At 42.9% G+C, this 26,455-nt stretch overlaps 1 protein-coding gene across 1 annotated transcript in view; it reads right to left on the reverse strand.

The window, feature by feature from the left end:
• The window catches only part of COL4A2 (collagen type IV alpha 2 chain), a 152,892-nt gene that overhangs the window by 31,476 nt on the left and 94,961 nt on the right, over window positions 1–26,455 (reverse strand). The window contains exons 5-24 of the mRNA XM_065677936.1: window positions 25,928–26,062; window positions 25,801–25,845; window positions 23,558–23,674; window positions 22,788–22,859; window positions 21,188–21,223; window positions 21,032–21,094; window positions 19,043–19,078; window positions 18,342–18,383; window positions 17,773–17,847; window positions 16,532–16,576; window positions 15,274–15,336; window positions 14,470–14,514; window positions 10,977–11,030; window positions 10,669–10,735; window positions 9,259–9,360; window positions 8,703–8,858; window positions 7,542–7,634; window positions 7,043–7,209; window positions 225–297; window positions 22–128 (exon numbers count right to left, since the gene is read on the reverse strand). Of these exons, the coding sequence (XP_065534008.1) occupies window positions 22–128; window positions 225–297; window positions 7,043–7,209; window positions 7,542–7,634; window positions 8,703–8,858; window positions 9,259–9,360; window positions 10,669–10,735; window positions 10,977–11,030; window positions 14,470–14,514; window positions 15,274–15,336; window positions 16,532–16,576; window positions 17,773–17,847; window positions 18,342–18,383; window positions 19,043–19,078; window positions 21,032–21,094; window positions 21,188–21,223; window positions 22,788–22,859; window positions 23,558–23,674; window positions 25,801–25,845; window positions 25,928–26,062 (1,593 nt within the window). The remainder of the gene's footprint in view (window positions 1–21; window positions 129–224; window positions 298–7,042; window positions 7,210–7,541; window positions 7,635–8,702; window positions 8,859–9,258; window positions 9,361–10,668; window positions 10,736–10,976; window positions 11,031–14,469; window positions 14,515–15,273; window positions 15,337–16,531; window positions 16,577–17,772; window positions 17,848–18,341; window positions 18,384–19,042; window positions 19,079–21,031; window positions 21,095–21,187; window positions 21,224–22,787; window positions 22,860–23,557; window positions 23,675–25,800; window positions 25,846–25,927; window positions 26,063–26,455) is intronic.

Genomic DNA, 26,455 nt, shown 5'->3' on the forward strand with positions numbered 1-26,455 from the left:
TTAGCTGTATTTGCTGCTCACCGGAAAGCCAGGCTGTCCTGGTAAACCATCTAATCCATCTCTGCCTGGAAAACCATCTCCACCTCTGATACCAGGCAGCCCGGGATCTCCTCGAATTCCTTTGGTGCCTAAAGAAGACTTTCCATTGTGAGATCAATCTCTCATAAAAGGTATAAATAGTAGCAAAATACAGGTGATATCAGTTGTTTTGTTTTTTACTCTACCTTTAGTAGTTATGTATAAAGAATCTCCCTTTTCTCCTTTAGGACCAGGAAATCCATCTTGACCCGAAAAACCCTGGTGTTACATGCAATGAAATAAAGAAGAAACAGAACCACTTAAGAAACACAAAAGCTTCTGTAAATTATTTCTTCTTTAGTAATCCCATGTATGTGCCCGAATGTTTATTAATATGCTTTAACTAGGACCAAGGTCTTTGTGGTGTGGTAGGGGAACTTCTGCATGACGACAGCACTGGGAGAGCTGTGGCTTTTCATGACCTGCAGTCCTGCAGATGACTGCAGCTGCAGAACTGCATTGGAGAATACTCAAAACATTACTATCTCACTATGTGGAATGAAGGACTGAGTGGCCCACAGTTAAGCCATTCCACTTGATGCCTACTCATGCAAGTTGAGCAAGTTGTTAGTTTGCCCTCTCCAAAGTGCATGTCAGTGGACTTTATTGCAGCTTCAGACATTTGGCAATATGAGGGCAATCCATGTTTGCACAGAAACCCTGACAAGATAAAGCTCCCTACAACACAAAACAGAACACAGTCTAGAAGCCAAACAGATCCTCACCAACACCACAACTTTGGCTCCACACCCAGTGATTGCTCTTCTCTGTTCTAGGACACTCTTTCTCCAAACTCTAGCTGACTCAAATCCAGTCTCACAAGAGGCCTTGGCTTGACCGAACAAGTTAATCACACTATGCACAGTGTATCACCATTATTCCTCCGCTTGCCTTTGAGTATTGGATAAGGAAGATCATGAGGGGAGAGGAGGGGCAGGAGTAAGGAGAGAGGGGCAGGCTTGAGACGAGCTTGTGAGCAGCAGGCGTGAGGCGCAAGTGTGAGACAAGCTCGTGAGGGGCAGTCATGAAGGGAGCTCGTGAGGGGCAGTTGTGGGGGAAGCTTGTGAGGGGCAGGTGTGAGGGGAGATCCAGAGGGGCAGTCGTGAAGGGAGCTCGAGAGTGGCAGGTGTGAGGGCAGCTTGTGAGGGGCAGGTGTGAGGGGAGCTCAAGAGGGGCAGGTGTGAGGGCAGCTTGAGAGTGGCAGTCATGAGGGCAGCTTGAGAGTGGCAGTCATGAGGGCAGCTTGAGAGTGGCAGTCATGAAGGAAGGGAGCTTGAGAGTGGCAGGTGTGAGGGGAGATCCAGAGGGGCAGGTGTCAGGGGAGCTCAAGAGGGGCAGACATGAGGAGAGCTTGTGAGGGGCAGGCGTGAGGGGAGCTTGTGAGGGGCAGGCGTGAGGGGGAGGTGTGAGGGTGCAGGAGAGGTGGCCTTGAGGGTTGAGGGCAGATCATGAGGGGAGAGCAGGGGTGGCCGTGAGCCATGAGGGGTGGCCACGAGGGGAGATCTTGAGGGGAGATGAAGGATAGCTGTGAGGGGTAGGGTTGGCAACTATACAGAGTAGGCCACTATGGGGGGTAGATGAGGGGTTCCTGTGAGTGGAGATCATGAGGGGCAGTCATGAGGGGACATGTTGAGAAATGAGGGGTGACTGAGTGGAGATCATGAGGGGCAGTCATGAGGGGAGACAAGTTTGCCCTCAGTGACATGGTTTAGTGGTGGGCTGGGCAGTTCTGCATAGCAGTTGGACCCAGTGATCTTAGAGGTCTTTTCCAACCTGGTTGATTTTATGATTCTATGGTAAATTGCTCAGTTTTAACCATTAAAGAAAATGCTGCAAGCAACTCTTTGGCACCACGGAAACAAGAGTTACACTGACCTGCAATTCTCCCTGCCCACCACTACAACAGAGGACAGCCTCATAGCTGGCAGTGGATTGCGATTCACAACACTATTATAGGGCTGAAAAATAGCATCATCTTCAGATGTTCAGAAGAGCCTAAAGCACTAAATGAAAACATGTTTGCTCTGACATCTTTGCATAAATAAAATCAGTTTTGGGTCAGATTTACAAGAATTTTATTCTAAAACCTCAAGAGATGGGATTTCCTGAAGTCAGTTCTGACTGCAAGGAACCACAATGCAACTACCACACCACACAGTACCACACCTCTCAGTGTAAGTAACAAGCAAGTGATTATAAGCAAAGCACTTTTCTTGGGGTTATTAAATACTGGTTTTTAGGAAGACTTGATGTATTGTAAACAAGAGCGTCAAGGCAGAGGGTCGAGGCAGTTTGCACAGCAGTTCGCGCGGGCAGGCGAGCGGGCAGGGGAGCGGGCAGGGAAGCGTTCCAACCACCTCATCGAGAGGACTCGCCTGGAGTACAGGAGGGGGAAGGAGTGCTGAGAGACGTAGATGGATTGATTGACCAGATAGATCATGGTTACAACACGATCGAAAGCTGTAGTGGGTACTAATGTGGGTATCCAGACTGAGCCTTCCTGCAGACATGCAGCTGTGCAGGTCTCTGGCTGCAGCGAATGCCTGAGCCTGGCACTTGTATTGGAGGGAGCCAGTGATACTGCTTGTGTTCGCTGTGAGCAAATAAATGACCTGCTCAGGCAGGTGGCTGAACTGAGGGAGGAGGTAGAAAGGTTGAGAGCCATTAGAGAGTGTGAAAGTGAAATAGATTGGTGGAACCACACCCTAAGGCAAGGGCAGAGGGAAGTGGTTCAACAAGCTATGGATCCCCTTCCCTCCTACCATCAGACAGAAGGAGAGAGCTTAATAGACAAGGATGGATGGAGGGAGGTTCCTCCTCAGAGAGGTAAGCGAAAACCCTCACAATCCCTTCCTCCCTCCAAATTGCCCTTGAATAACAGGTACGAGGTCTTGGAAATTCAGGGCCAGGTGAATGGAGATGGAGAGGCAAATCTATCTAGTGAGTCACCCAGGGCTAGTCACTCACCCACATGCCTCAGAACTTCCCCAACCAAGAAGAAAAGAAGAGTAATTGTGGTGGGTGACTCCCTTTTGAGGGGAACAGAAGGGCCCATTTGTCGACCGGATCCACCCCACAGGGAGGTCTGCTGCCTGCCTGGGGCTCGGATTAGAGATGTTAAAAAGAAACTCTCTGAACTGGTGCAGCCGTCTGACTACTATCCGCTGCTGGTTTTTCAGGTTGGCAGTGACGAAATTATTACGAGGAACGTAAGGGCAATGAAGAGAGACTTCAGGGCCCTGGGACGGCTGGTTAAAGGGTCTGGAGCGCAAGTGGTGTTTGCCTCCATACCTGTTGCAAGCGAGGGTGAAGGGATATATAAGAAGACTCTGCAGGTTAATGTATGGCTACGTGACTGGTGCCAAAGGCAGGGGTTTGGGTTTTTCAGTCACGGGCTGCTGTATGTGACACCTGGTTTGCTGGTGACAGGTGGAATACACCAGTCCCAGAGAAAAAAAAGGGTTTTGGGGCAGGAGTTAGCAGGGCTTATTGACAGGGCTTTAAACTAGTTATGAAGGGGGGAGGGGATTTAACTGGGCCTGATGGGGACAAGCCCAAGAGGAACATGCTAGGGATTGAAGGATGGCAGGCTAAGGAGGACTATCAATCTCTTGTTTCACTTGTGGGAAACGATAGCTTTTTAGACCCTGTCCCGCAGGGGAAAAAGGGTACTAGGACTGGCTCCCTGAAATGCCTGTACACCAATGCACACAGCATGGGGAATAAACAGGAGGAGTTAGAAGTCTGTGTGCGGGCTAAAGGTTATGATCTAGTGGCAATTACAGAGACATGGTGGGACAGTTCACATGACTGGAATGTGGTCATGGATGGCTATGTCCTTTTTAGGAAAGATAGGTCAGTGAAGCGAGGTGGTGGAGTTGCTCTTTACGTGAGAGAGCAACTAGAATGTATTGAGTTCTGTCCGGGGTCGGATGAGGAGCAAGTGGAATGTCTGTGGGTACGAATTAAGGGACAGACTGGCACGGGTGATACAGTTGTGGGGGTCTATTACAGACCTCCTGATCAGGATGAAGGAGTTGATGAGGCTTTCTACAGGCAACTGGAAGTAGCCTCGCGACTACATGCCTTAGTTGTCGTGGGGGACTTTAACTACCCCGATATTTGCTGGAAGATTCACACAGCCAGTCATTCACAGTCTAGGAGGTTCCTCGAGTGCATTGATGATAATTTCTTGATGCAAATGGTGGACGTACCAACTAGGAGAGCAGCGCTGCTAGATTTAGTACTCGCCAACAAGGAGGGTTTGGTCGAAGTGGTGACGGTCAATGGCAGCCTTGGCTGCAGTGACCATGAGATGGTGGAGTTTAGGATCCTGTGTGGGAGGAATAGAATACCTAGCAAAGCCACAGTTCTGGATTTCCGAAGGGCCAACTTTGGCCTCTTCAGTCAACTGCTAAGGGAAGTCTCATGGGAAAGTGTACTAGGTGGTAAAGGGGCTCAAGATAGTTGGTTAGCATTCAAGGACCGCTTCTTCCAAGCTCAGGATCGGAGCGTCCCAATGAGTAGGAAATCAAGTAAGGGATCTAGGAGACCGGCGTGGTTAAACAAGGAGCTGCTGGGCAAACTCAAGTGGAAAAGGAGAATCTATGGATTATGTAAGGAGGGGCTGGCCACTTGGGAGGAATATAGGACAGTTGTTAGAGGATGTAGGGAGGCAATTAGGACAGCTAAGGCCTCCTTGGAACTCAATCTTGCTAGTCGGGTTAAAGACAATAGAAAGGGCTTCTTCAAATACATAGCAAATAAAACTAACACAAGAGGCAATATAGGCCCACTGCTGAACGACGTGGGTGCCCTGGAGACAGAGGATATAAAGAAGGCAGAGGTGCTGAATGCCTTCTTTGCCTCTGTCTTTACTCCTGCAGACTCTCCCCGAGGGCCCCGGATTTCTATAGCCCCAGAAGGAGTCAGGACAAAGGAGGAGTTTGCTTTGGTAGATGAGGATTGGGTTAGGGATCAGCTATGCAATCTGGACATCTGTAAATCAATGGGTCCGGATGGAATGCACCCACGGGTGCTGAGGGAGCTGGCGGAGGTCATTGCTAGGCCACTTTCCATCATCTTTGGTAAGTCGTGGGAAACGGGCGAGGTGCCTGAGGATTGGCGGATGGCAAAGGTCACACCAGTCTATAAGAAGGGCAAGAAGGAGGACCCAGGTAATTATAGACTGGTCAGCCTTACCTCCATCCCTGGAAAGGTGATGGAACAACTTATTCTTGACTCCATCACTAGGCGTATCAAGGATGAGGGGGTCATTAAGAACAGCCAACATGGTTTTATGAGGGGGAAGTCATGTATGACCAACCTTATAGCCTTCTATGAGGAAGTGACTAGGTGGAGGGATGATGGTAGAGCGGTAGATGTAGTTTTTCTTGATTTCAGTAAGGCATTTGATACTGTCTCCCACAGCATCCTCATAGATAAGCTAAGGAAGTGTGGGCTTGACGATCAAGTAGTGAGGTGGATCGAGAACTGGTTGAAAGGAAGAAGGCAGAGAGTTGTGGTCAGTGGCGCAGAATCTAGCTGGAGGTCTGTGACTAGTGGAGTTCCTCAGGGGTCGGTGCTGGGACCGGTGCTGTTTAATATTTTCATCAATGACCTGGATGAGGGAACTGAGTGCACCCTCAGCAAGTTTGCTGATGACACAAAACTGGGAGGAGTGGCTGACACACCAGAAGGCTGTGCTGCCATTCAGCGAGACCTGGACAGGCTGGAGAGTTGGGCGGGGAGAAACTTGATGAAATTTAACAAGGGCAAGTGTAGAGTCTTGCATCTGGGGAAGAACAACCCCATGTACCAGTACAGGTTGGGGGTTGACCTGCTGGAAAGTAGCGAAGGGGAAAGGGACCTGGGGGTCCTGGTGGATAGGAGGATGACCATGAGCCAGCAATGTGCTCTTGCGGCCAAGAAGGCAAATGGCATCTTAGGGTGCATTAGAAAGGGTGTGGTTAGTAGGTCAAGAGAGGTTCTCCTCCCCCTCTACTCAGCCTTGGTGAGGCCGCATCTGGAATATTGCGTCCAGTTCTGGGCCCCTCTGTTCAAGAAGGACAGGGAATTGCTTGAAGGAGTCCAGCGCAGAGCCACAAAGATGATTAAGGGAGTGGAACATCTCCCTTATGAGGAGAGGCTGAGGGAGCTGGGTCTCTTTAGCTTGGAGAAGAGGAGACTGAGGGGTGACCTCATCAATGTTTACAAATATGTGAAGGGTGGGTGTCAGGATGATGGAGCTAGGCTTTTTTCAGTGATATCCAGTGATAGGACAAGGGGCAATGGGTGTAAACTGGAGCATAGGAAGTTCCACGTTAACATCAGGAAGAACTTCTTTACTGTAAGAGTGACAGAGCACTGGAACAGGTTGCCCAGGGGGGCTGTGGAGTCTCCTACACTGGAGATATTCAAGGCCCGCCTGGACAAGTTCCTGTGTGATGTACTGTAGGTTACCCTGCTCTTGCAGGGGGGTTGGACTAGATGACCTTTTGAGGTCCCTTCCAACCCTTGGGATTCTGTGATTCTGTGATTTCATCAGTTTGACATAGTGTCTTATTAACAACTATAAGTTACTACTGGGATTGTTACCCTTCCAGATGGTCAGGTCTTACTCAGTAGTACAGTAGCATTGTTTAAATGGAAAGTGGACCTTGGATTACGTGGAAATCTTTCACTTTTCCTAAAACTGCATATTTTGACTTCCATCCTAGCAATTCTTTGCTTTCAGTATTTTGTAGATAGCAATCCGAAAGCAACTGAAGTGGCATGGAAAGAGAAATCATATTTGTTAGCATTTTTCCATGGAGAATAGCCTGGGGTGTTTTCGTCTGGTTTTGGGTTCTTTTTTGGTGTGTTTTTTTTTGTTGTTGTTGTTGTTGGTTTTTTTTTGTGTGCTTTTTTTGTTTGTTTTCTAGTAGGCATACAAAACTATGCAATAAAGTGATAATTATCTCACTTTTGCTCCAGGGTAGCCAGGAATACCATGTGGTCCTTGATCACCAGGTTCTCCTTTCCTCCCAGCCTGGCCAGGAGTTCCTGGAAAGCCAGGAGGGCCAGGTGGACCAGTAGAGCCCCTTCTCCTTTCCTCATCCAAAAGGCATGTACTGCAATCTCCTTCTTCACCTAAGGAAATAATTGGAAAGAGAAGAAAGAATTGTCTGTCACCATGAAATGGATGTTCATCTATTTTATATATAGACTTGAGAATACTTGAGTAGTTTCTGAAATACTTGAGAGAAATATTTCCTTCTTTTTTGGTTTGTTTTTTTTTTTTGTTACAAGAAGCTAACATAATGCTTCCTTGTGTTAGCCCCAGATCAAATTCACCAGTCCACGAGCATGTCATAGCTCTATAAACTCAGACTGAATACAACGGGAGCTTTACACAATGCTGCTTACAACAGCATCTGTTACCTGTTATCATGACATCTATTGAGTTATCTGTTGTAACTTACCTTTAGGTCCTTTTTGTCCTCTTGGCCCAGGGAAACCTTGTATGCCAAATCTACCTGGAGTCCCCTCCTGTCCTTTTAATCCAAAGAGACGACCTAGAAATTAAATAAAAATAGCAATTACTCTACTGTAGATTTACTTGTATTCTCTTTCCTTCCTGTTCCTTTGAGCTGCACTGCATCTGCCCTTTTCTGTTCCCCCTACCGGAATTTACTGTCTAACCCAGCCTGTTATTATCTACCCCTTACTCTCTTCCTCTCTACCTCTTCTCATAGCTTCCCACACACTTTCTTAGCTACTTCCATCTGCAGTGGCAGATGATCCTTGCCATTCTTTGCTCTTTCTCACCTTGAATTCCTTGGGCTTCTCTCTCTCAGCACAACTAATTTTGCAGTACCACAGGCTGCCTGCACTGGATCACCTCTTGCACATCATTTTCTCTGCTCCTGCTCTTGCACTGCAGTGTTGCGCTTTTCACAGCACAATCTCAGCCAGAAACGGCCTCTGGAGGTCACCTGGTCCAACCCTCTGCTCAAAGCAGGGCCAACCGCGAAGTTGCAGCAAGTTGCTCAGGGCCCTGTCCAGCTAAGTACTGAGTATCTCCTAAGATGGATAGTCTACAATCTCTCTGGGCAACCCGTTCCAGTGTCTGACCACTCTCATGGTGAAAAAGGTTTTCCTAATATCTAAGCAGAACTTCCTTTGTTGCAGCTCATCACTATTGCTTCTTGCCCTGTTGCTGTGCTACTTAGTGAAGCATTTGGTTTCATTTTCCCTATGACCTCCTGAGAGGCAGGGGAAAGTAGCAGTAAGATTCCCCTTAGCTTTCTTTTCTCCAGGATAAAGAAGAAATTCAGCTCTCTCAGACACTCCTTGACACTCATATCTCTCCCCCAGCCCCAAACAGACCTTTTCCTTCAAATTTCACCAGGAATGTCTAAAACTTATGGAAACCTTTCCTTCATTGAAGAGCACACAACACCTCTCCCCTGTGCGTCCTTCCTGCCACACATTTCATGTCATGTCATGTCATTTCATTTCATTTCATTTCATTTCATTTCATTTCATTTCATCCATCTACTTTCTCACTTTCCCTTGCCAACCACTGTCTTTAAAATAAGCACAGATGTTCCTGTGAGTTCTTGTCATCTCTATGCACTTACCAGGGGCTCCAGCAGGACCAGGTGGACCACGGAGTCCTGGTGTGCCATGTTTACCTGGAAAGCCAGGAGGGCCTCCCTGATAAGCAGGAGATCCTGATTCACCTTTTTCACCTTTCGGTCCCATTTCTCCAGGTAAGCCTGGCTTATCCCCATCCGCTGGAACAGAAGCAGGGAAGAAGTTCAAAACAATTTCTTAACAACAGTGCTCAAGGAGCTGTAATGGAGCAGAAGGGAAAGTTCATGCAACTGCATCTAGCATGCAAGGAAAATGGAGATATTTAGCATAGAGTAAAAATGGTAACTGCACTTTTCACTTGAGCAAATCTGCAGGAGTTACTGAAGCAAGTTTCCGTCATCATTTCCAGTTGTTTTGTCAGAGCTCCATCAAGGCCGGAGGAAAACGCTTCTCTGTTTTTTTGTCCCAGCAGTTAGTTATCTACCACTCTGCACTGCATGATCCACAGTCCACACATAAACTTCCCACATCCCTGACCATGTATCATTTGAAACTTGCTATAAAGTTAAGCTGTTGGAACACATGTTGCTGTGATGTTACCATCAGAAAATCCAGGAAGACCAGGCAGCCCAAGATCTCCCTCTTCTCCTGGGTCTCCCTGTAGTCCAGAAACACCTGGAAAGCCTGGATCACCTCTTACACCTGAAAGACATCCCCGTTCCACAAAACACGTTAGTGTGATGCTCTTTGTGACCCATAAATGCCAACTTGTGTTACACTGCAAATTATTCAGTTCTTAAAAAGTAAAAATTAGGAAATTCAAGGACTTTAGAATATTAGAGTTTGCACATGTTTCTTAAAGATAGTTTCAGAAATGCAAAAACATACTACCTCATGCTGCCTAGGCTGAATAAAGAAATGAATTTGAGAGATTTTTGTAAAGCCCAAATGTCTGGGAGCTGAACATGACCTGTGACACAAAGAAGAACATCTCTCAGCTCTTACTAACATGCTGCTAGAGCTAACTTGCTCCTGGGAAGCACAGAAGACCAGCTCTCTATATGTGAGCTTCGGGCTTTTTTTGTTCCCCAGTAGATAAAGCATCTGCCTGAGCCTGGCTATTGCCTGTAGGACGCATCACGTTTTTGTCAAAGCTCAGTGACACTAGAGGACATATGGTATGTCAGCCCCTTTACCTGTTTCCTCCTCTTCGTACACAGTCTTTCCTGCTCCCATTGAACAATATTTTGGACCTCTTGCTCCCATTCACTGGGAGAAAGGTAACCACTCATTGTTAGGCTCTCCGGCTTTCTTCAACAAGATCAGTAAACTCAATGGTATAAGGACAAAGGATATATAAGGATAATGGTCTATGATCATCTTTGTTGTTTACTGGAACCTTCCCTGGAACAGTTTTCATCTTGGCAAACTGGTACCACCTCCTATGTGTTTCTAGTCTGGCCAGCCATGACTGTGTGGGACAGCTGACAGTGGGTGCTACAAATTTAGTGAAAAGGTCACACAATCAATTTGTCTGAAAAAAAATCCTCTTCTATTCCTCAAAGCTTTTTTTAATGTTGATTTTTGGTTTGGTTTGTTTTTTGCCCCCCTTTTTTTTTCACAAATACTAGCTTATAAGAATGGTCCCTGCTGTACTGCCATTGCTGCACTTTGTCCAGAGTCTCTGAAACAGGATACAAAAGACAGACTCTCCCATTCTTCCTTTCACTGGACAACAGTCACAGGCTTTTTTGCTTGTTTCTTCTTTCTGGACACAGTAATGCATGGATGCCTTTTGATCAGCAATCCAGCTTCAGCAGGAGAGACAAAGAAGCCACCTGCCTGCAGAACAGTGATCAGAGGACTCTCTTGGAAGGCAATTATACCTTCTGGAACAGTTCAGCAAACCAGTCTTTTAAGGAGTCAAATCCTCAGAATTGCATGCTTTTGATCTATGTATAAGGTAGTAAAATGCAGCTAAGATAAGCAATCTAAGCAAAGAAGATGTACCTTTCCTTGGGATGTGGGAAGGAAGATAGGAATCTGGTCCTGGAAGACCCATGTCGCCTGGCTCCCCCTGTTAATAGAATTTGAAGTATTACATCTAAGCACATTATTCTAGGAAATTCCTTTTAAAATGCCCAGGAAACCCAAAGAAACAAACTGACACAACCTTTCAGAAATCTCTGAGATTTCAAGTTAACAAACCACGTAACTGGTTCTACAATGTTGACAAACACAATTGTTATTACATGACAGAAAAGAAAGCAAAATCACATTTGTTTTATTGCTCCTGGCAAATGAAAGTAAAGCAGTACCTTGCCTCCCTGAGGACCATAGCCACCTGGTGGGCCGTCAAATCCTGGAAAACCCTGTAATACACATAAAAATAATTGACTTTTCCTTATCAGAGAGGGAATAAAATTACTTGCTTCCTCTGATGTTAGTGTTAAAATTATGCAACAGAGATGAGCAGTTCGTCTCCCTGTGGTCTGGTAATTTCGGTAATACCATTCAGTTTCCTGTTTTGATGTTCCACGTCTTGGACCAAGCCTAACCCCCATCAAAGGCCAGAGGGACCTGCTGTGGCGCAGGCTCTGTCACCTCTGGCAGTGGTGCAGATGGAAGGAGCACCTACATTCACACTGTCCCATGGAGGCTGCAGGATGAGGGGGCAGAAAGGGGATCCCTTCCATGCCAGCTGACCCTGAGACACGTGGATGAGGCAGCCAGAACATACCAACCTGCTGCAAGAAGACTAAATGAGTCTGAATCATTAGGAGTGGACACATTTTACATGGAATATAAACAGTAAACAGTGAAACAGCACTGAAGTGCACAGGTTCCTTTTACTGTTTTCCAGGCAGCTGGAGCCTGTTTGGCCAAAGAGGGGCTTCCTGGCTGAATGAGAAGAACTCAGGACCAGCCCTGAGGCGCCTTCATTCAATTCTCCCACCCCTGGGCATGCTGTACCTCAAAGAAAATTTTTCATCCCTACCTCAGCAAATGTTGTAATACTTAAGGTCCTGCCCACTTCATTCTCTTAAAAGTCTTGAAATCCAAAGCACATGGATTAAAACACATGTAGTACAGCACAGTACCTCCTACATGAGAGACTATTTCAGCTGCTGGGGTGCATAGAGCAAAGTGCAGATTTCAGTGATGTTGATAAAAAAGAGGTGATCTCTTCTGTATGCCTTACTTGGCTCTTTGACAACTTCTGTTGACTATAGAAAATGTTCATATGTGCTCTGGAAAAAGGCTACTGTTTAAAAGGTAAGCTCTTAGAAAACAGCGACCAGATCATCAACTGATATCAATTAACACAGTTTTACTGAAGCCAATAGATTTGTATAATTCATACGAGTTAGATTACAAACCAGTTTATTTAAAATTCAGTATCTCACAAATTTCACAGAGCTTGAATGTTAGTAAGTCACCCTGTAAGTCACTTATGCAGTTTTAAAGCATTATAATACCACAGCTGACAGCAAGATGATCTTGAGGTCCTTTCCAACCCAAACCATTCTGCGATTCCATGGTTCTATGTCACAAACTAAACTGCGCGCTTCAAAGTCCTTTTCATAATGGCAACTATACATCAGACCACGAGAAAAGGAATCTCTTCACTCAGGTGTAAAATCTCTACACTAGGTGGAGCTGGCGGTCTTAAAGTGAAACCAGCAACTTCCTAATTAAATGCAGCTTCATCTGTGTGCAGGCAGACTTAACCATAGAATCATAGAATCATAGAATAGTTAGGGTTGGAAAGGACCTCAAGGTCATCTAGTTCCAACCCCCCTGCCATGGGCAGGGACACCTCACACTAAACCATCCCACACAAGGCTTCATCCAACCTGGCCTTGAACACTGCCAGGGATGAAGCACTCACAACCTCCCTGGGCAACCCATTCCAGTGTCTCACCACCCTAACAGGAAAGAATTTCCTCCTTATATCCAATCTAAACTTCCCCTGTTTAAGTTTTAACCTGTTACCCCTTGTCCTGTCACTACAGTCCCTAATGAAGAGTCCCTCCCCAGCATCCCTATAGTCCCCCTTCAGATACTGGAAGGCTGCCATGAGGTCTCCATGCAGCCTTCTCTTCTCCAAGCTGAACAGACCCAGCTTTCTGAGCCTATCTTCATATGGGAGGTGCTCCAGTCCCCTGATCATCCTCGCGGCCCTCCTCTCGACTTGTTCCAACAGTTCCGTATCCTTTTTATGTTGAGGACACCAGAACTGCACACAATACTCCAGGTGAGGTCTCACGAGAGCAGAGTAGAGGGGCAGGATCACCTCCCTCAAGCTGCTGGTCACGCACCTTTTGATGCAGCCCAGGATACGGTTGGCTTTCTGGGCTGCGAGCGCACACTGAAGCCGGCTCATGTTCATTTTCTCATCGACCAGCACCCCCAAGTCCTTCTCTGCAGGGCCGCTCTGAATCTCTTCTTTGCCCAGTCTGTAGCTGTGCCTGGGATTGCTCCGACCCAGGTGTAGGACCTTGCACTTGTCGTGGTTGAACTTCATAAGGCTGGCATCAGCCCACCTCACAAGTGTGTCAAGGTCCCTCTGGATGGCATCCCTTCCCTCCAGCATATCAACCGGACCACACAGCTTGGTGTCATCGGCAAACTTTCTGAGGGCGCACTCAATCCCACTGTCCATGTCAGCGACGAAGATGTTAAACAAGACCGGTCCCAACACCGATCCCTGAGGGACACCACTCGTTACCGGTCTCCAGCCGGACATCGAGCCATTGACCACAACTCTTTGTGTGCGGCCATCCAGCCAGTTCTTTATCCACCGAGTGGTCCATCCATCAAATTGATATCTCTAACCATCCTTCCTTCTTTCTTAAGAATCAAATCACTCAAAAAGCAACCAAAAGATGGTTCTTGTGAACAGCACATCGAGTAGGCTGTCCCCTCTTATACACGTTGTACAATGATACTCCATCAAAACCAATGTATCTTCTGCTAAAAATGTTGCCAAGCTTCACCCCCAGTACGGGGAAGTCACTGACCATTTCTGACTGGAGCTTGAACTATGTTAAGGTAAATCAATGGGCTTTAATGGGGTTTGCACCAGCCTCTCCACATATTCCCTTCCACACCAACAGGTTTTGTGACTGGACCAAATAGCTGGTTTTTTTTCATATTTCATGTACTTTCATGCCCCATGTGCTTCATGTTATAATTGTTATGCCTTGGTGGCAGGACAAATCCTTACACAACTAAGTATGGAGAAACATGGAAAAGTCATGCATTTGAGTACACCACAGCTATTTGAATACCTCATGGAAGTGATTTCTAAGGCTCATGGAGGAAGCCTTTTCCTGAGACCAAACAGAAAATAGGAGCTCTTCTCTGTCTGACAGAATGTTATTTTAAATGTTTGGGTGTGTTTCCATGGAGACAGAGATTTATCTGGTACTTTTATCATTTTTCTTCTCTTCTTTCTCTTCTTCTTTTGTGATATTTAAGTCTAACCATAAAGCCCAACCGCTATTCAAAACAGTAAGTTTCTGCATGTCGGAATAAAATTACAGAAATCACGGTCACAGTAATAGGAACAATGAAAATGACACCTCCCTGTTGTGCTCTTAAAACAAACTTTAATTATAGGGCTATGTTTTTTCTCACTGATGAGAAAAATGACTGACCCAAAACTACAATGATGGATGAATCCAGATGATATTTGTTAGACTACAGCTGGTGTAATTACAGGCAGGGTTTGTCCTCTACAGTTTACTTTTTAGACAGATTGTCTACATATGTGTTAGAAACAACAGTCTGGTATGAGATACTCACTCTTTCTCCACTAAGTCCTGGAAAACCATTGATGCCAGGCAGTCCCTATGAAGGCACAATAAAATTAGCATAATAAAGTGTCATCCTAACATCCTAATGGTGAAGAACCATTATTATTCCTGAGATAGAATAAATCCGACAGCTTGAAACTCCAACACTAACAGTCAGAGTTCAGATACTTTTTCCGTAATATTTATGTATGGTGCAAACAGAAGAGGTCTAAAATCTAATCTGGTATTTGATTTTTATCTCCTAATCAATACATTGTAAATTGACCATAAAGATTTTAAAAATGGCTGAGGTTTTTTTTCAAATACGTGCTCACTACTGTTTTCACGCTGTTTAAGCATTTTAGAAACACTGCCCCCCAAAAGCATCCATTGATGCTACAAGGTAATAGTATTTAAGCTAGTTTTTTTTCTGGGGTCACAAGTAACTAGAACCAAACTCATGTTTGTTAGCCATGGTCTGAAGAGACCTAAGATGGAAACAGTGGAGTAGAGTCTGTGCTGAGGACCAGCACAGTAGCTCTGGCTAGTGAGCACAGCTCTAGGTATAAGAAATGCACAAGGCTTCCCAAAGATGGTATAGGCATACCTGTGAGTCCCAGAGGGGCCTCCTCCCACTATAATTTCAAAACGGCCTTTTTGCTTTCCTATATCAGGCACAGGTGGCCACAACCTGGTGGGCTGAAGAACTATCATTTCTATAGTTTGTTAATCTGTGTTTTGCTCCTGAAGGCAAAGTCTCAGCTTGGACTTGCAAATTCATCTGGGTGAATTTTACCTTTAATGAATGACTCACCCTTTGTCCTGGGAAGCCTATTACCCCTTCTTCACCTTTTTCAGGGACATGAAGAAGTACACCCTAGGAAACATTACAAATAAGTTTAATGTATTTCTTCATTATGTGCAAAAAAATTGTAACACTGTTTTATGGAAGCTAAACAGGAACAAAACATCATTGTAACACATGGAGGATCTAATAATAGCTGCATGTGAAAGAACTGTTGTCCTTAAAATTAAGTGTAACATGCTTGCTTCATTACAATAGCAGGAGCAGGCGATTAGGGAGAAGACAGGGTTTCCCTCCTATCATCTCTTTCTTTATTTTCTCTGAGGCTGCAACTCTAGAAGAAGAGCCAAAGCAATTATTAAGCTATACAACTAATCAAGCAACTCAGCTGATGCCCAAACTGTAGCTTGAGAGAGCTATTTGGCAAACATAGGCATGCTGCTATCCATTCTTTAAAAAAAAAAAAAAAAAAAAAAGAAGGAAGAAACACATACTCCCTTTTGCTACATCAGCATAAAATCTAGTTTTGCTAATGTAGCTGACAAAATTCTACATGTGTAAAATTCGACCAACAGCTGAAGAACTGGCTAGCGACTGCACATAGAGGGCATCAGGGCTCACACTGTGACCTTCTCCCACAACCTTGCGGAGAAGCTGACCAGACCATCTGAGAAAATAAAGCTCTGCAAAATGCTCAGTGGGGCATCCTTAATTGGTAAAGACTGTATTTTAAACCACCCTGGTAAGTAAAAAGGCACCATTCAATGGCAAAGCTATTTAGACAGTCTAGAGATTGCAACTGAATGAGTTAACTAAACTACATTCAGTCAAGCCTGGTTGACAGATCTAAATGATACAGCAACACATGGAATTACTGTCCACTTACTCAACAGACTTATTGACCAATGATTCCAAAAGTCTGTATGTGTTAGAGAGTAGACTGAAAAGGATTGAGAAAATTTCTGTATATGTTTATTTAATGAAATTTAGTGGAATTTTAAAACATGGCTAAAGTTAAAAAGTGCTTGAGGGAAAATCTTATTTTGGTAAACCGGTAAGAGAATGACTGATTGCACTGTTATTACACTGTTATTGCACTGTTATTATACATGGAGTTATTACATGTCATATTTAGCTTTGCTAAAGCATCAGAACTGGTGTCTCTGCTTATGCTGCTCCATATCTATATTGCATCATTTCAATGAAGAATGCACCAGCAGTAACTCAAATATTATTATTTGTTTTTCTTCTTCTCTCATTGACTTACTGGAATTCCAGCTTCCCCTTTTTGTCCAGGGTCTCCTCTTTCACCCTAACAATAAAGAAAAAGTATTCAGATATGTTAGGCATTCCCCTTTACATTTCAATGACTTTTCTAAAACACAAAGTGACAAATGTTTATCAAGAGTGAAAAAAATACCACTCCTGTCCTGTACTTTATCCATTCACTTGCCATATGAAATGCATTTTTTCATAAGAAATTTTTAAAAGCTGCCCTTTAAAAAAATATTTGATATTTTTTCTGAAAAGCTTTCCAGAAATGTGAACATCTCGGGGGCTTCCCATAAGATGTCTGGGTGGTGAGTGCCTGAGTATTGCCTATAAATAAAGCATATTCTTCCATTTTTACCTGCCAATTTTCTATTAATTGTCTCATCAAAAGTAAGAGTTCCTGTTAGGATTAGACAAATCATAGCCTAAAGTCTGCTCACTATATTGATGATATCTCCACTGAATATAAAGGATCTCTAAGAAGTAGCTCATATGCAGACACTTCTGCTTAGTCATGGAAATTCCAACATACGCATTACTTACTGCAGACTGCAGACCATCAAAAGCATTTTCAGGTTTTTCAGTGTCATAACAATTTATTTATCTTACTGCAGAAATTCCATGAGCCAAATGAACTTTCTAGCTTCAAATTTGAGATGAAAAACTACTGGTGTGGTTCTCATACACACACAGGATATGAGAAACTCTGCTCCCAGCAGGAAGCAATAGATAAGAATAAAATACATCTTGCTGTTGAAGATTTCTCCAATATGTATGAATAAACCTTAATTGTAAGTATACAAATCTCTGCATCACATAGATAAGCTATAAACAAACACAGTAATTCAGATAGCTTCCCTAAAGATATGCTTCTTTTAAAGCAAGAAAATGTCACTCACTATTATGAAAAATAAGATATTAGATGATTTCTCAGCAGGTATTGCTGCTTGTAAAATGGGAAAATGTGAGTGATGGCCACTAGTCGCATATTTAAACAAAAATAGTAAGTTTGCCTAAGGCACCTCTAGCCTGTGAAAAGTGCTTTCTGAATTACTTTAGCTACCACTATTTCAATAAATACTTCATGATCCAAGCTATGGGAAAGTAGTAGATTTCTCTTTTGATATACTAAAGTATTCTACATACTATATGTTAAAGCACAATGGTACAGTATTTCAGTTTTGGTACTGCAGAGCTTAGTTCCTTGTGTATTTTGGCAAAATACCCTGTAGTTACCTTGTGTTTGTCAGAGGGGACACCCATCAGTTCTCTTGTAGGAAGCCCAGGTGGACCTGGAGGACCAGGAGGGCCCTGCAGGAAAAGCGTAAGAGTACATTTACTAACAGTTGTAATACCTTGCCAAGCTGTTGATCAGCACATGGTCTAAGGAACTGCAACAAAAGGAGCAATGCAGATTTGCCCCTCCTAGATGTATGGTTCTAAACCTCTGAATAAATTGATGGCAAGATAAATATATTTTGTGCTGGGATTAACATATAGCAATACTTGTTCTTGCCTTGTTATGTTTCTGGAATGATGGTAAAGATTATTGTTTTATATAAAGTGGTCATGCTTTATAAATTTCAGAAGTGTGCCTCTGTGTTGGTGTAAATGAGGGCAAAGCAATATCAAGACACATAGAAGTTAGTCCAGCTATGACACTCCTTATGGAGATTATCGTCACTTTCAAAGCTATACTTGTTTGTTTTTCTTTTATAATTGCAAATTAAGAGTGTATTTAATAAATAGCAAATAACAGCAACCTGTCCATTAGTAATGATACTAATTCATTAGTTTTCCTTTACCTGTTCGCCTTTTTCTCCATAGAAGCCAAGGCCCCTGTTACCCTGCAAAAACAGTAGGTCAAGATTTACTATATATACCACTCAGTTTTCTAACGTAAAATTCAAATTTAAACATGCTTAAAGGCCTTTTCAGACTTGCAAGTCCTTAGGACACCACTGAATTGCAGTCAAATAATAGTCTAGGTTTACTTTCAAGGTTTTTTACAGATTTAAAAGTATTTTTTAGAAATAAACATTCAGAAAGACAATTCTAATTAAAATCTCATACTACCAGTGCTATTTAAAACAGACTTCGAGTCATTCACTGAGTAATGTTGTGAAAAGATCAAGTATTTCTTTTGCAAGTTTTTCAATAGCACTGAATGTTAAATAAAAATACCTAAGTGGGCTGGAACAATGAACTCACATATTTTTTTCTTCTGTGATATAGCTGAATACTACTAAGACTGCAAGCATTCTCTGTTAACAGGAAGCTACTGTAATTACAGCAGCAAATTAAATGTGGCTCTAGATGTGGCTTAATCTCTTCAGGGTAGGCGATCCCAGTATAAGATTAACTTCTTGTGGTATGCAGCCAACACAGAGAGTCCTGTGCTACACAAGCTTTAGTGCAGCCTGTGGTTCTTTATTTTACCACTTTCAAGTAGGTATTGGATAAACCTCAGCAACACAAAATCAACATAACTCTAACACAGACTTACTTGTGGTCCTTGTGGTCCTGGGGGCCCTGGTGGTCCCTGGAGAAACACAATAGGGGAGAACAAGTTACTTGTCAACTTTCTAATCAATGCATTCAGGACATCAGCTATTTTATATCCAAAATATAAATATTTATTCCTCAGCTTATTTATTCCTGAGCTGTATTCCTCAGCTCTGTGCTATCCTCTTCGTACTAGCTGTGTTTACTGTTCTTAAAAATACCCTCCTAAGTCACATCATGATCTTTCCTAACAGAGTAACAGTCTCCCAGTTTAGACCTAATGAAATCCCATGTTAATTTCAAATAACAACTTGTGCTTTTGAATCCTGACCTAGTAACATTTTAAGCTGATACCTAAAGTTAAGCATGTCTTCACTGGACTTCACTGTGCTTCACCAGACTGATGCCCTGGTACAGCACCCATCTGTAAAGGGAGCTGAACTAACATATGCATCTCAGATTACCTGTTTGGTATTGTACACAATGAAATCAAAGGAAGATAGTGGGAAATTAAAATGTAGCAGGAACAGAAGCTGCCAGAGTCTTACAAGAAAAGCAGAAGGAAAGCCTCTAATTGGAGATACAACCTGCCTTGTTTCAGTCAGCTATGGCAGTTAGCAGGCTCCAAACGGCTCTGCACATTAAAACCTCTGTCAGATGTAGGAAAAGTGAAAAAAAATTACTGAAAAAATTACTTTTTAAATTAGTTTTGGTTAGTCAAGTAACCTGTGAGCTGCTGACACATCTAGTAGGCACCTCTCACAGGTGAGTCACAGCTTTAGAGAGAGTAAATACAGTTGAAGATATTTTGCTAAAAGATGGAGATGGTGGGCATCCATCTACTTGGGAAGAGAGTTCGAAAGTTAGCAACCAGAGGGATGCCATCATGGGCCTCAGAAAATGTATGGTTTATAGCACCCCTGACATCCAAGACAGCACACTGTCTGAATATGAGTAATTGCAGGCTGGGCTCCTATATGAAGCTCATGAATGCTGTGGGTTCACTCTAGAGGAAGAGTTAGTAAAAGACTGAGGAAGTCCTCCTTCAGGAGGATCAGAGGAGAAAGACAAGATGCAGCTTACTCCAGACGATAACACAGGTCACTGCAGAAAACAACTCTGGAAAGGTTTAGCATGCTGTGGGTTTAGTCCTAGAAATATATGTTTGTTTTGGAAGGGGGTGTGCCTGACAACAGCTGTGGAGGCTGTGTGTAGAAAGCCCTGATTAGTTCCCTTTCTTCCCCTCAAATCAGTGATGTAGTGCAGGTCTGAAGTGAATTTTGTCAAAATAAACAAAAAAGCAAATGCTATAAAGTTGTCTTACAGGAAAACAAAGCAAGCATAAACAAAATGAAACATAGTGAACATCTGCTTCTTACGCCTAAAATTATTAACCATGGTAATAAGAAATGTAGAATGGTATCTGGAGAGAAAACAATCTTCTCAAAGAACTATTCAGCAACAGTTGTCAACGTCAACGCTGTAAATGCTGATTTTGGAGAAAATGACTAAAAACTAGTTTAAAAATAAAATTGTATTCTAAATACTAATGAAGAATGTTATCTATCTATCCAACCTCCTATGGGAAATGTGGAAAGCTAAATATATATTCTTTATGATCTCTAAAGATAATATATTTAGGTCCTGATATCTTTGATAACTAAGTGTGTGGGGGATGTAGACTGGATAGCATTGAGTAATCTTTACAAACAAGACTCTTTCAAGGAGGTTAAAGAAATACAATATAAATCAAAAGCCTCTGGCAATATGGGGTGAAAGAAATTATATCTCTTTTTGCAATATTCGTTCTTGTAGAATCAGTGTCTCACAATACTTTTTAAAAGGTTTTGCATCCAAGGACACCTACTTGCTACTTTTAACCTGTTTCTCTATCCATTTGCTAGGTTACAATCCAACATAATAGAACTTGCTCAGATAGTTCTTTCGTTAGATTTTAATTTTCTCCAGAACATATTTTAAATATACTTACTGGTCTTCCTCGCTCTCCTCGTGGACCAAGAGGTCCTTGAATACCCAGCGTACCAGGAGGTCCCTTTAAATAAAAAGAATGCCCAGCCATCAACTAATGTTGTTCTGGTATCAGTTACTGTTGACAGTTTATCACATTTGCTGTAGTACTACTTACTGGAAAACCATTGAACCCTGGCTCCCCGGGTTCCCCCTAAAAAAACAAAGAAGCAAAAAATGCGATAAATGCTATATGCAAAAATAAATTAAAAAAAAATTATTTTTCTCACTCATTATTTTTTTTCTCATTCCAAAAACTAATCATAGCATACAATGCTACACAAACCCTTACACACAGATGCATTCAATTCAGGTGTTGAGATAACCGAATGTGGGCCACATGGATTTTGTGCTTTGTATACAGAGCATATATAGTTGCATATATAGTTGCATGCAATACAATAGGAGGATATAAAATTGGCTAAGGAAGTTATGGATCTAAAGTACCAGGCTGAAATGGGTAACAGGCCACATTTAATTCCTTTTTGAAAAATACTGTCTAATCAGTGGCTTAATTAGGGCTATAACCTCAGCTGAAACACAAGTACAGGTTCATATTTCATGAGTTGCATGGGAATTACTGAATCGTTTTGATTCAGTTCTGAGTCACTAAAAGCATTTGGAACATACTGTTTTCAGTGACCACATATTTTAACTGCAGTACATGTTGAAATGTTTTTGGAAATTGGACCCAAACCTGTTCTAGCACAAAGATCTTCCAATACCCATAAATAATGCAGCATTCAGTCCAGGCACCTTTAACCACTTTTAATAGCATCCTAACTATCTGGTTAATTAGAATTTAGTTAACAGAATAATTTGTGGAATGACATCCTTTCTGAAATGAATACAGGTGTCAGTATCCATCCTTGGGAACAATATACTTGAGCAACTCTTAATCATTACTTAATTATTCCTTAATCATTCCTAATTAACAACAAGTGCAGATGCAAAGAGTTTCTGAAAGCAAAAGAATTAATTAAGAAACGTGGGCAACTTACAAATATATCAACAGAAAACCTATTTTGGCATTCATCACTGACACAAAATAGACATAAACAATGTCAGCAGATCCCTTCTGTGCTGAGTACAGCTCAGATGTAGCTTTGTACATCAATTTGTTCTCTAACACTGTATATGGCCCATTATCTTTGTCTGACACTTTCGAATTATACAAGCCTGTATGTATGAGAAAAAACTACAAGTGATTACAAAACAACTGTAACGATTAGATACAGCAGGATTAGACCCCTGGGAATACTTTGGGTTTACTAATTAACTAAATAATATATTGAAGCATATTTTATCCTAAGTCAACCAAACGGCAGCATGAAAATTATAAAGAAAGGATAGTAACACTAAACAGAATAATTCTGTGGACAAAATTATGACAAAAGAGTGATTTGCCATGCATGATATAAAGGTAGTCACTGAATAAAGAGGGCAATATGTGAACCACAGCACCAGTGCCTCTGCAATCCACCTGTAGGCTGGAATTCCTTGCAAATAACTGAGGGGACATTTCCCTGCCCCCTCCTCCCCCCCCGGATATCAGATAAGACTTTGTTGTAACCACAGAAAGCAGAAGCTGCCTTGCAAAGCCTACACAGAATCAAAGTGTGCCTCTTGTGTCTGTCAGAGTGCAAGAAAAATTCACTTTCCATTGTTTGTTTGTAAAACTGTAAAGCATGAGTAACTCACAGGAGTTACAGACATACCCTGTATCTGCTAGTGATATCCGGTGGCAGTATATAGGGTTCTCCCTTCTGGCCCTTTGGCCCTTGGACTCCCTAGAGATGACAAAAAAAAATAAATTATAAAGTAAGCTTTCATATCATATATGTTAACACATGAACAGCTAAGAGTAATGAAAAATATTTGTTGGGGTTTTCATGAGTATATACATACCACTGTTTAGAGATGGAGACTATGCCCAGCTTTGGAAATTCAAGGTTTAAAATCAAAGTGTAAACCCTCACAGTACCTAAGAGTGACTTTCCGATTCCATGGGAGGAATCCCCCGTTACCTGGGAGTGGTATTACAGGGTAGCACCTCCTAGCTAAAGCTGCAGCAGCAACTCCCCAGGGGCTGACACGTGCCCTGGTAAATCCAGGAGCCCCTGCTCACCTCAGCATGATCCTATGTATCGTGCCATGAAAGCCAGTACTTTGGCCATGGGACAGGGAAGGAAAAGGTTACTTTCATCAGGAGTTGTCAGTTTATTTTACCACTGTTGGATAAGGATGTACAGGTTTTCCTGAAGTATTCTCCCTGCAATACCTACATGACAGATATAGCTCTGGGCAGACCTCCCAGCCTTGGCTGCAATTCAGTAACTAAGCATAGCCCAGTGTGTCCATGGTAAGTCTGCATGGATGCTCTGCTGGGCCAGAAGAGATGTCCCATTTTCTTCCAACACACATGTGAATAAAACTCCCTTCAGCAATGATTTTACCTTCAGGTGCTCCCTTACTGCCAGCTACTTACAATGGTACCAGGGAAACCAGAGAATCCAGGAGTTCCCGAGTCACCAGGGTCACCTACTGTCCCGTTACAGCCATCATGACCTGGTTTCCCCCTTGATCCTGGCTGCCCTGGATGACCCTGTTGAGGAAAAAAAAAAGTGTTTATCTATCCATCTGTTTCTAGTTTTCCTTTTCCTGTAGTCACACAGTATTTAGACATTCTCACATTAAGCCCAAGGCTTGGATCCATGGGAAACTATGATTTTCAAAGACAGAAACAGACAGTGCCTTTTTTTAATATAGCTGCAGCTTGAACCAGATGCCCCAGACAGCATGAAAAAATGAGTAGTGAAGGACCTTTCAGAAAGGGTAAGAAAGCTATGTTCAATGCAGGCTCTGTTAAGCAAGAGAGCCAAGCCAGATGAGGCTTCTGTACAGGGAGCCACTAAGAACTGGGATTTTTAAGCATTTTAGTGCTTCACACTGGAAGAATGGGAAGAAAGGTTCCTCACTGACTTTGAACAGCTTCCAAGCCAGCAAAACTCAGTCAGAGATGCTTTTGGAGCTAGCTTGAATGTTGTGATGAGGATTTAAGTATGGAAGAAAACAGCAGGCCTCAAAGCAAGGGAGCCAGGGGCACTGCAGAACCTCCACACTGAGACTCTGAAAAGTTATTCCTGTCTCAAGCTGGATTTTCATTGCTGTACCTTACCATTGCTGTACCTTACCATTGCTGTACCTTCATTCACCTTAATTGCTGTTGCTTCTGGTTTGCCCTGAGGCTGATGAGAAGCAAATACGCCCTTGATCAGCTCTTTCTTCCAAGGGACTCAAGTGAGAAAACCCAGAAACTAACATAAGATATTTTTCTCTTTCTCTTCTATCTAGGATAAGCGTTTTCTCTGCTTCTGCTCCCTTGCTTACAGGAAATCTGTCTATGTCCTTACCCGGCTCTACCAAGTTCTGGCATTCCTCACCTCAGAAGACACTGAGCCTTGCCACCATCCTCTCTTGGCCTCTAGCCCCACACCCTAACACCGTGTCATTACAGTTCATACCTGTACCTATCTACCTGCTGTCTGATGGTCAATGTTAGTCTCGGCCTGAGAAAACTGACTGAGTTTGGTGAATGTAAGTTAGCGGGAAGGGCAAGGGAGCTTGAGGACAGGACATAGTGACCATACAGGTTCAAGTACTGTCTGAAGGTATCTATCCCTCACAACGCAACATGCAGAGGTTGGGAAGGCAGGGCTGAAAAAGAAAACTTGCTCAGGTAAGAGAAGTGGTCCAGCAACACTGAGCTTCACAGTGATTTTTACTCTCCTCCTGAGGATGCTTAGAAAAAATTCAGTGTAACATGGTGAGATGAACAAGATCCTTGGCTTCAGGAGTGTTAATAAAAATGGGAGAGTCTTCTGCTTTTCCTTTGAGAGTGAGAAAGAGGAAGAAGAGAAAGACTGTGAGAGAGAAAGCCCTGAAACTCAATAGGGAACTCTTCTGGAAACAAACAAGGGTGAAAGGAAAGTGGATGTGGATGCGTGGGCTGCAGAGTGGGGCCCCAGTGTCAAGGAGCACTACAAAGGAAACCCAAGCCTGGGAACTCTGTCCAGGGATTCCAGTGACTCAGATTTCTTTGTTATTTTATGACACAAGATGTAAAGAAGTGTAAGCTGGGAAAATACTGTGCTGTGAACTTTACCCAGCTTTCCTTTTTGAATGTTTCAGTTTCATGGACCTGGTCAATTTGTTCAAAGTTTGACACTGTTTAGTATTCAGTAAGTTTTTTAAGACTATCTCAAGCATGCCACATGAGCTATAACACAAATAGCAATGGTTAGTGTTCTTAAAATCATTGGTCTTTCTATGTGCTTTTCAACTCTGAAATAATTAAGGAATGACCCACTGGTGTCTTTTGCTCACAAGCTTTAAGAGTTGTGAAGTAGTTATCTCCCAGCTCTTCCCTACAAAAGAACATACTTAGCTGGGTAACCTCCAGGGAATTTCCATCCTTTCTTGTCCCCTTTGCAAGGGGCTTTCTCCATAGGACAAAGCAAATGGACCTTAATTATCTGAGGAAATGAGAGGAAGCACAGATCCTTAGCTCTTGTCTATCTGCAGATCCAGTCCAACAAATGCCCTTATTTTAAAACTGTGTATGTGGCTGATGCTGAATTTAGCCCAGCTATTTTAATTACAAAGGCTTTAAAGTAGCTTGCAATATTTGCAGTTGATGATTTCTTAAAGATGAGGTAAACAGCTACTTACAGGCACACCATCTGCCCCGGGGAATCCAGTGACTCCTCTTTGCCCCTAGAATGAAACAGCACAATTAAAATGATGCTCTGCCCAGTATTTTGCTTGTTAGCTAAAACATCTGCCATTCAGAAGTTACCATTTCTCCTTTGGGTCCACTTATTCCTGGCTGTCCTCTTTCACCCTTGTGACCTTTGGGACCTTGCACTCCTGGGATTCCCATCAATCCTGGTGGACCAGTGAACCCCTGAGATCCAAGAAGTCCTGGCTGACCCTGATAAAAATAATAAAAAAGCATTTATTTGGGACTGACATGAAGCTGGATTAGTTATTGCTGCTACAATGGAGTCAATCTCTTGAAGACAAAATAAACACAGAATCCCTTTCCATTCCAGCAGGTCAGGCTCTTTGATGAATGTCATCTGGAAACACCACAGAGAGAAACTCCAGCAACAGTGACCACATTGCACGTGACAAAATCAGTCACACTCAAATCAAGGTTCACTACTTGAATATTCATGGCTACTGTATGAAAAAAAGTGTTTTCTTTAGAATAAGGCTTCTCAAGAGTGATTCTCACTAACCTGCAACATAACCAATTAATACTCCAAGCAATTAAAATATGCTTAACTGTGAAATTGCTTAGTGGCTGTATTTCTTACAACTG

The sequence above is a fragment of the Lathamus discolor genome, chromosome 4 (genome assembly GCF_037157495.1).
Source record: "Lathamus discolor isolate bLatDis1 chromosome 4, bLatDis1.hap1, whole genome shotgun sequence".
Classification (NCBI taxonomy): Eukaryota; Metazoa; Chordata; class Aves; order Psittaciformes; family Psittacidae; genus Lathamus; species Lathamus discolor.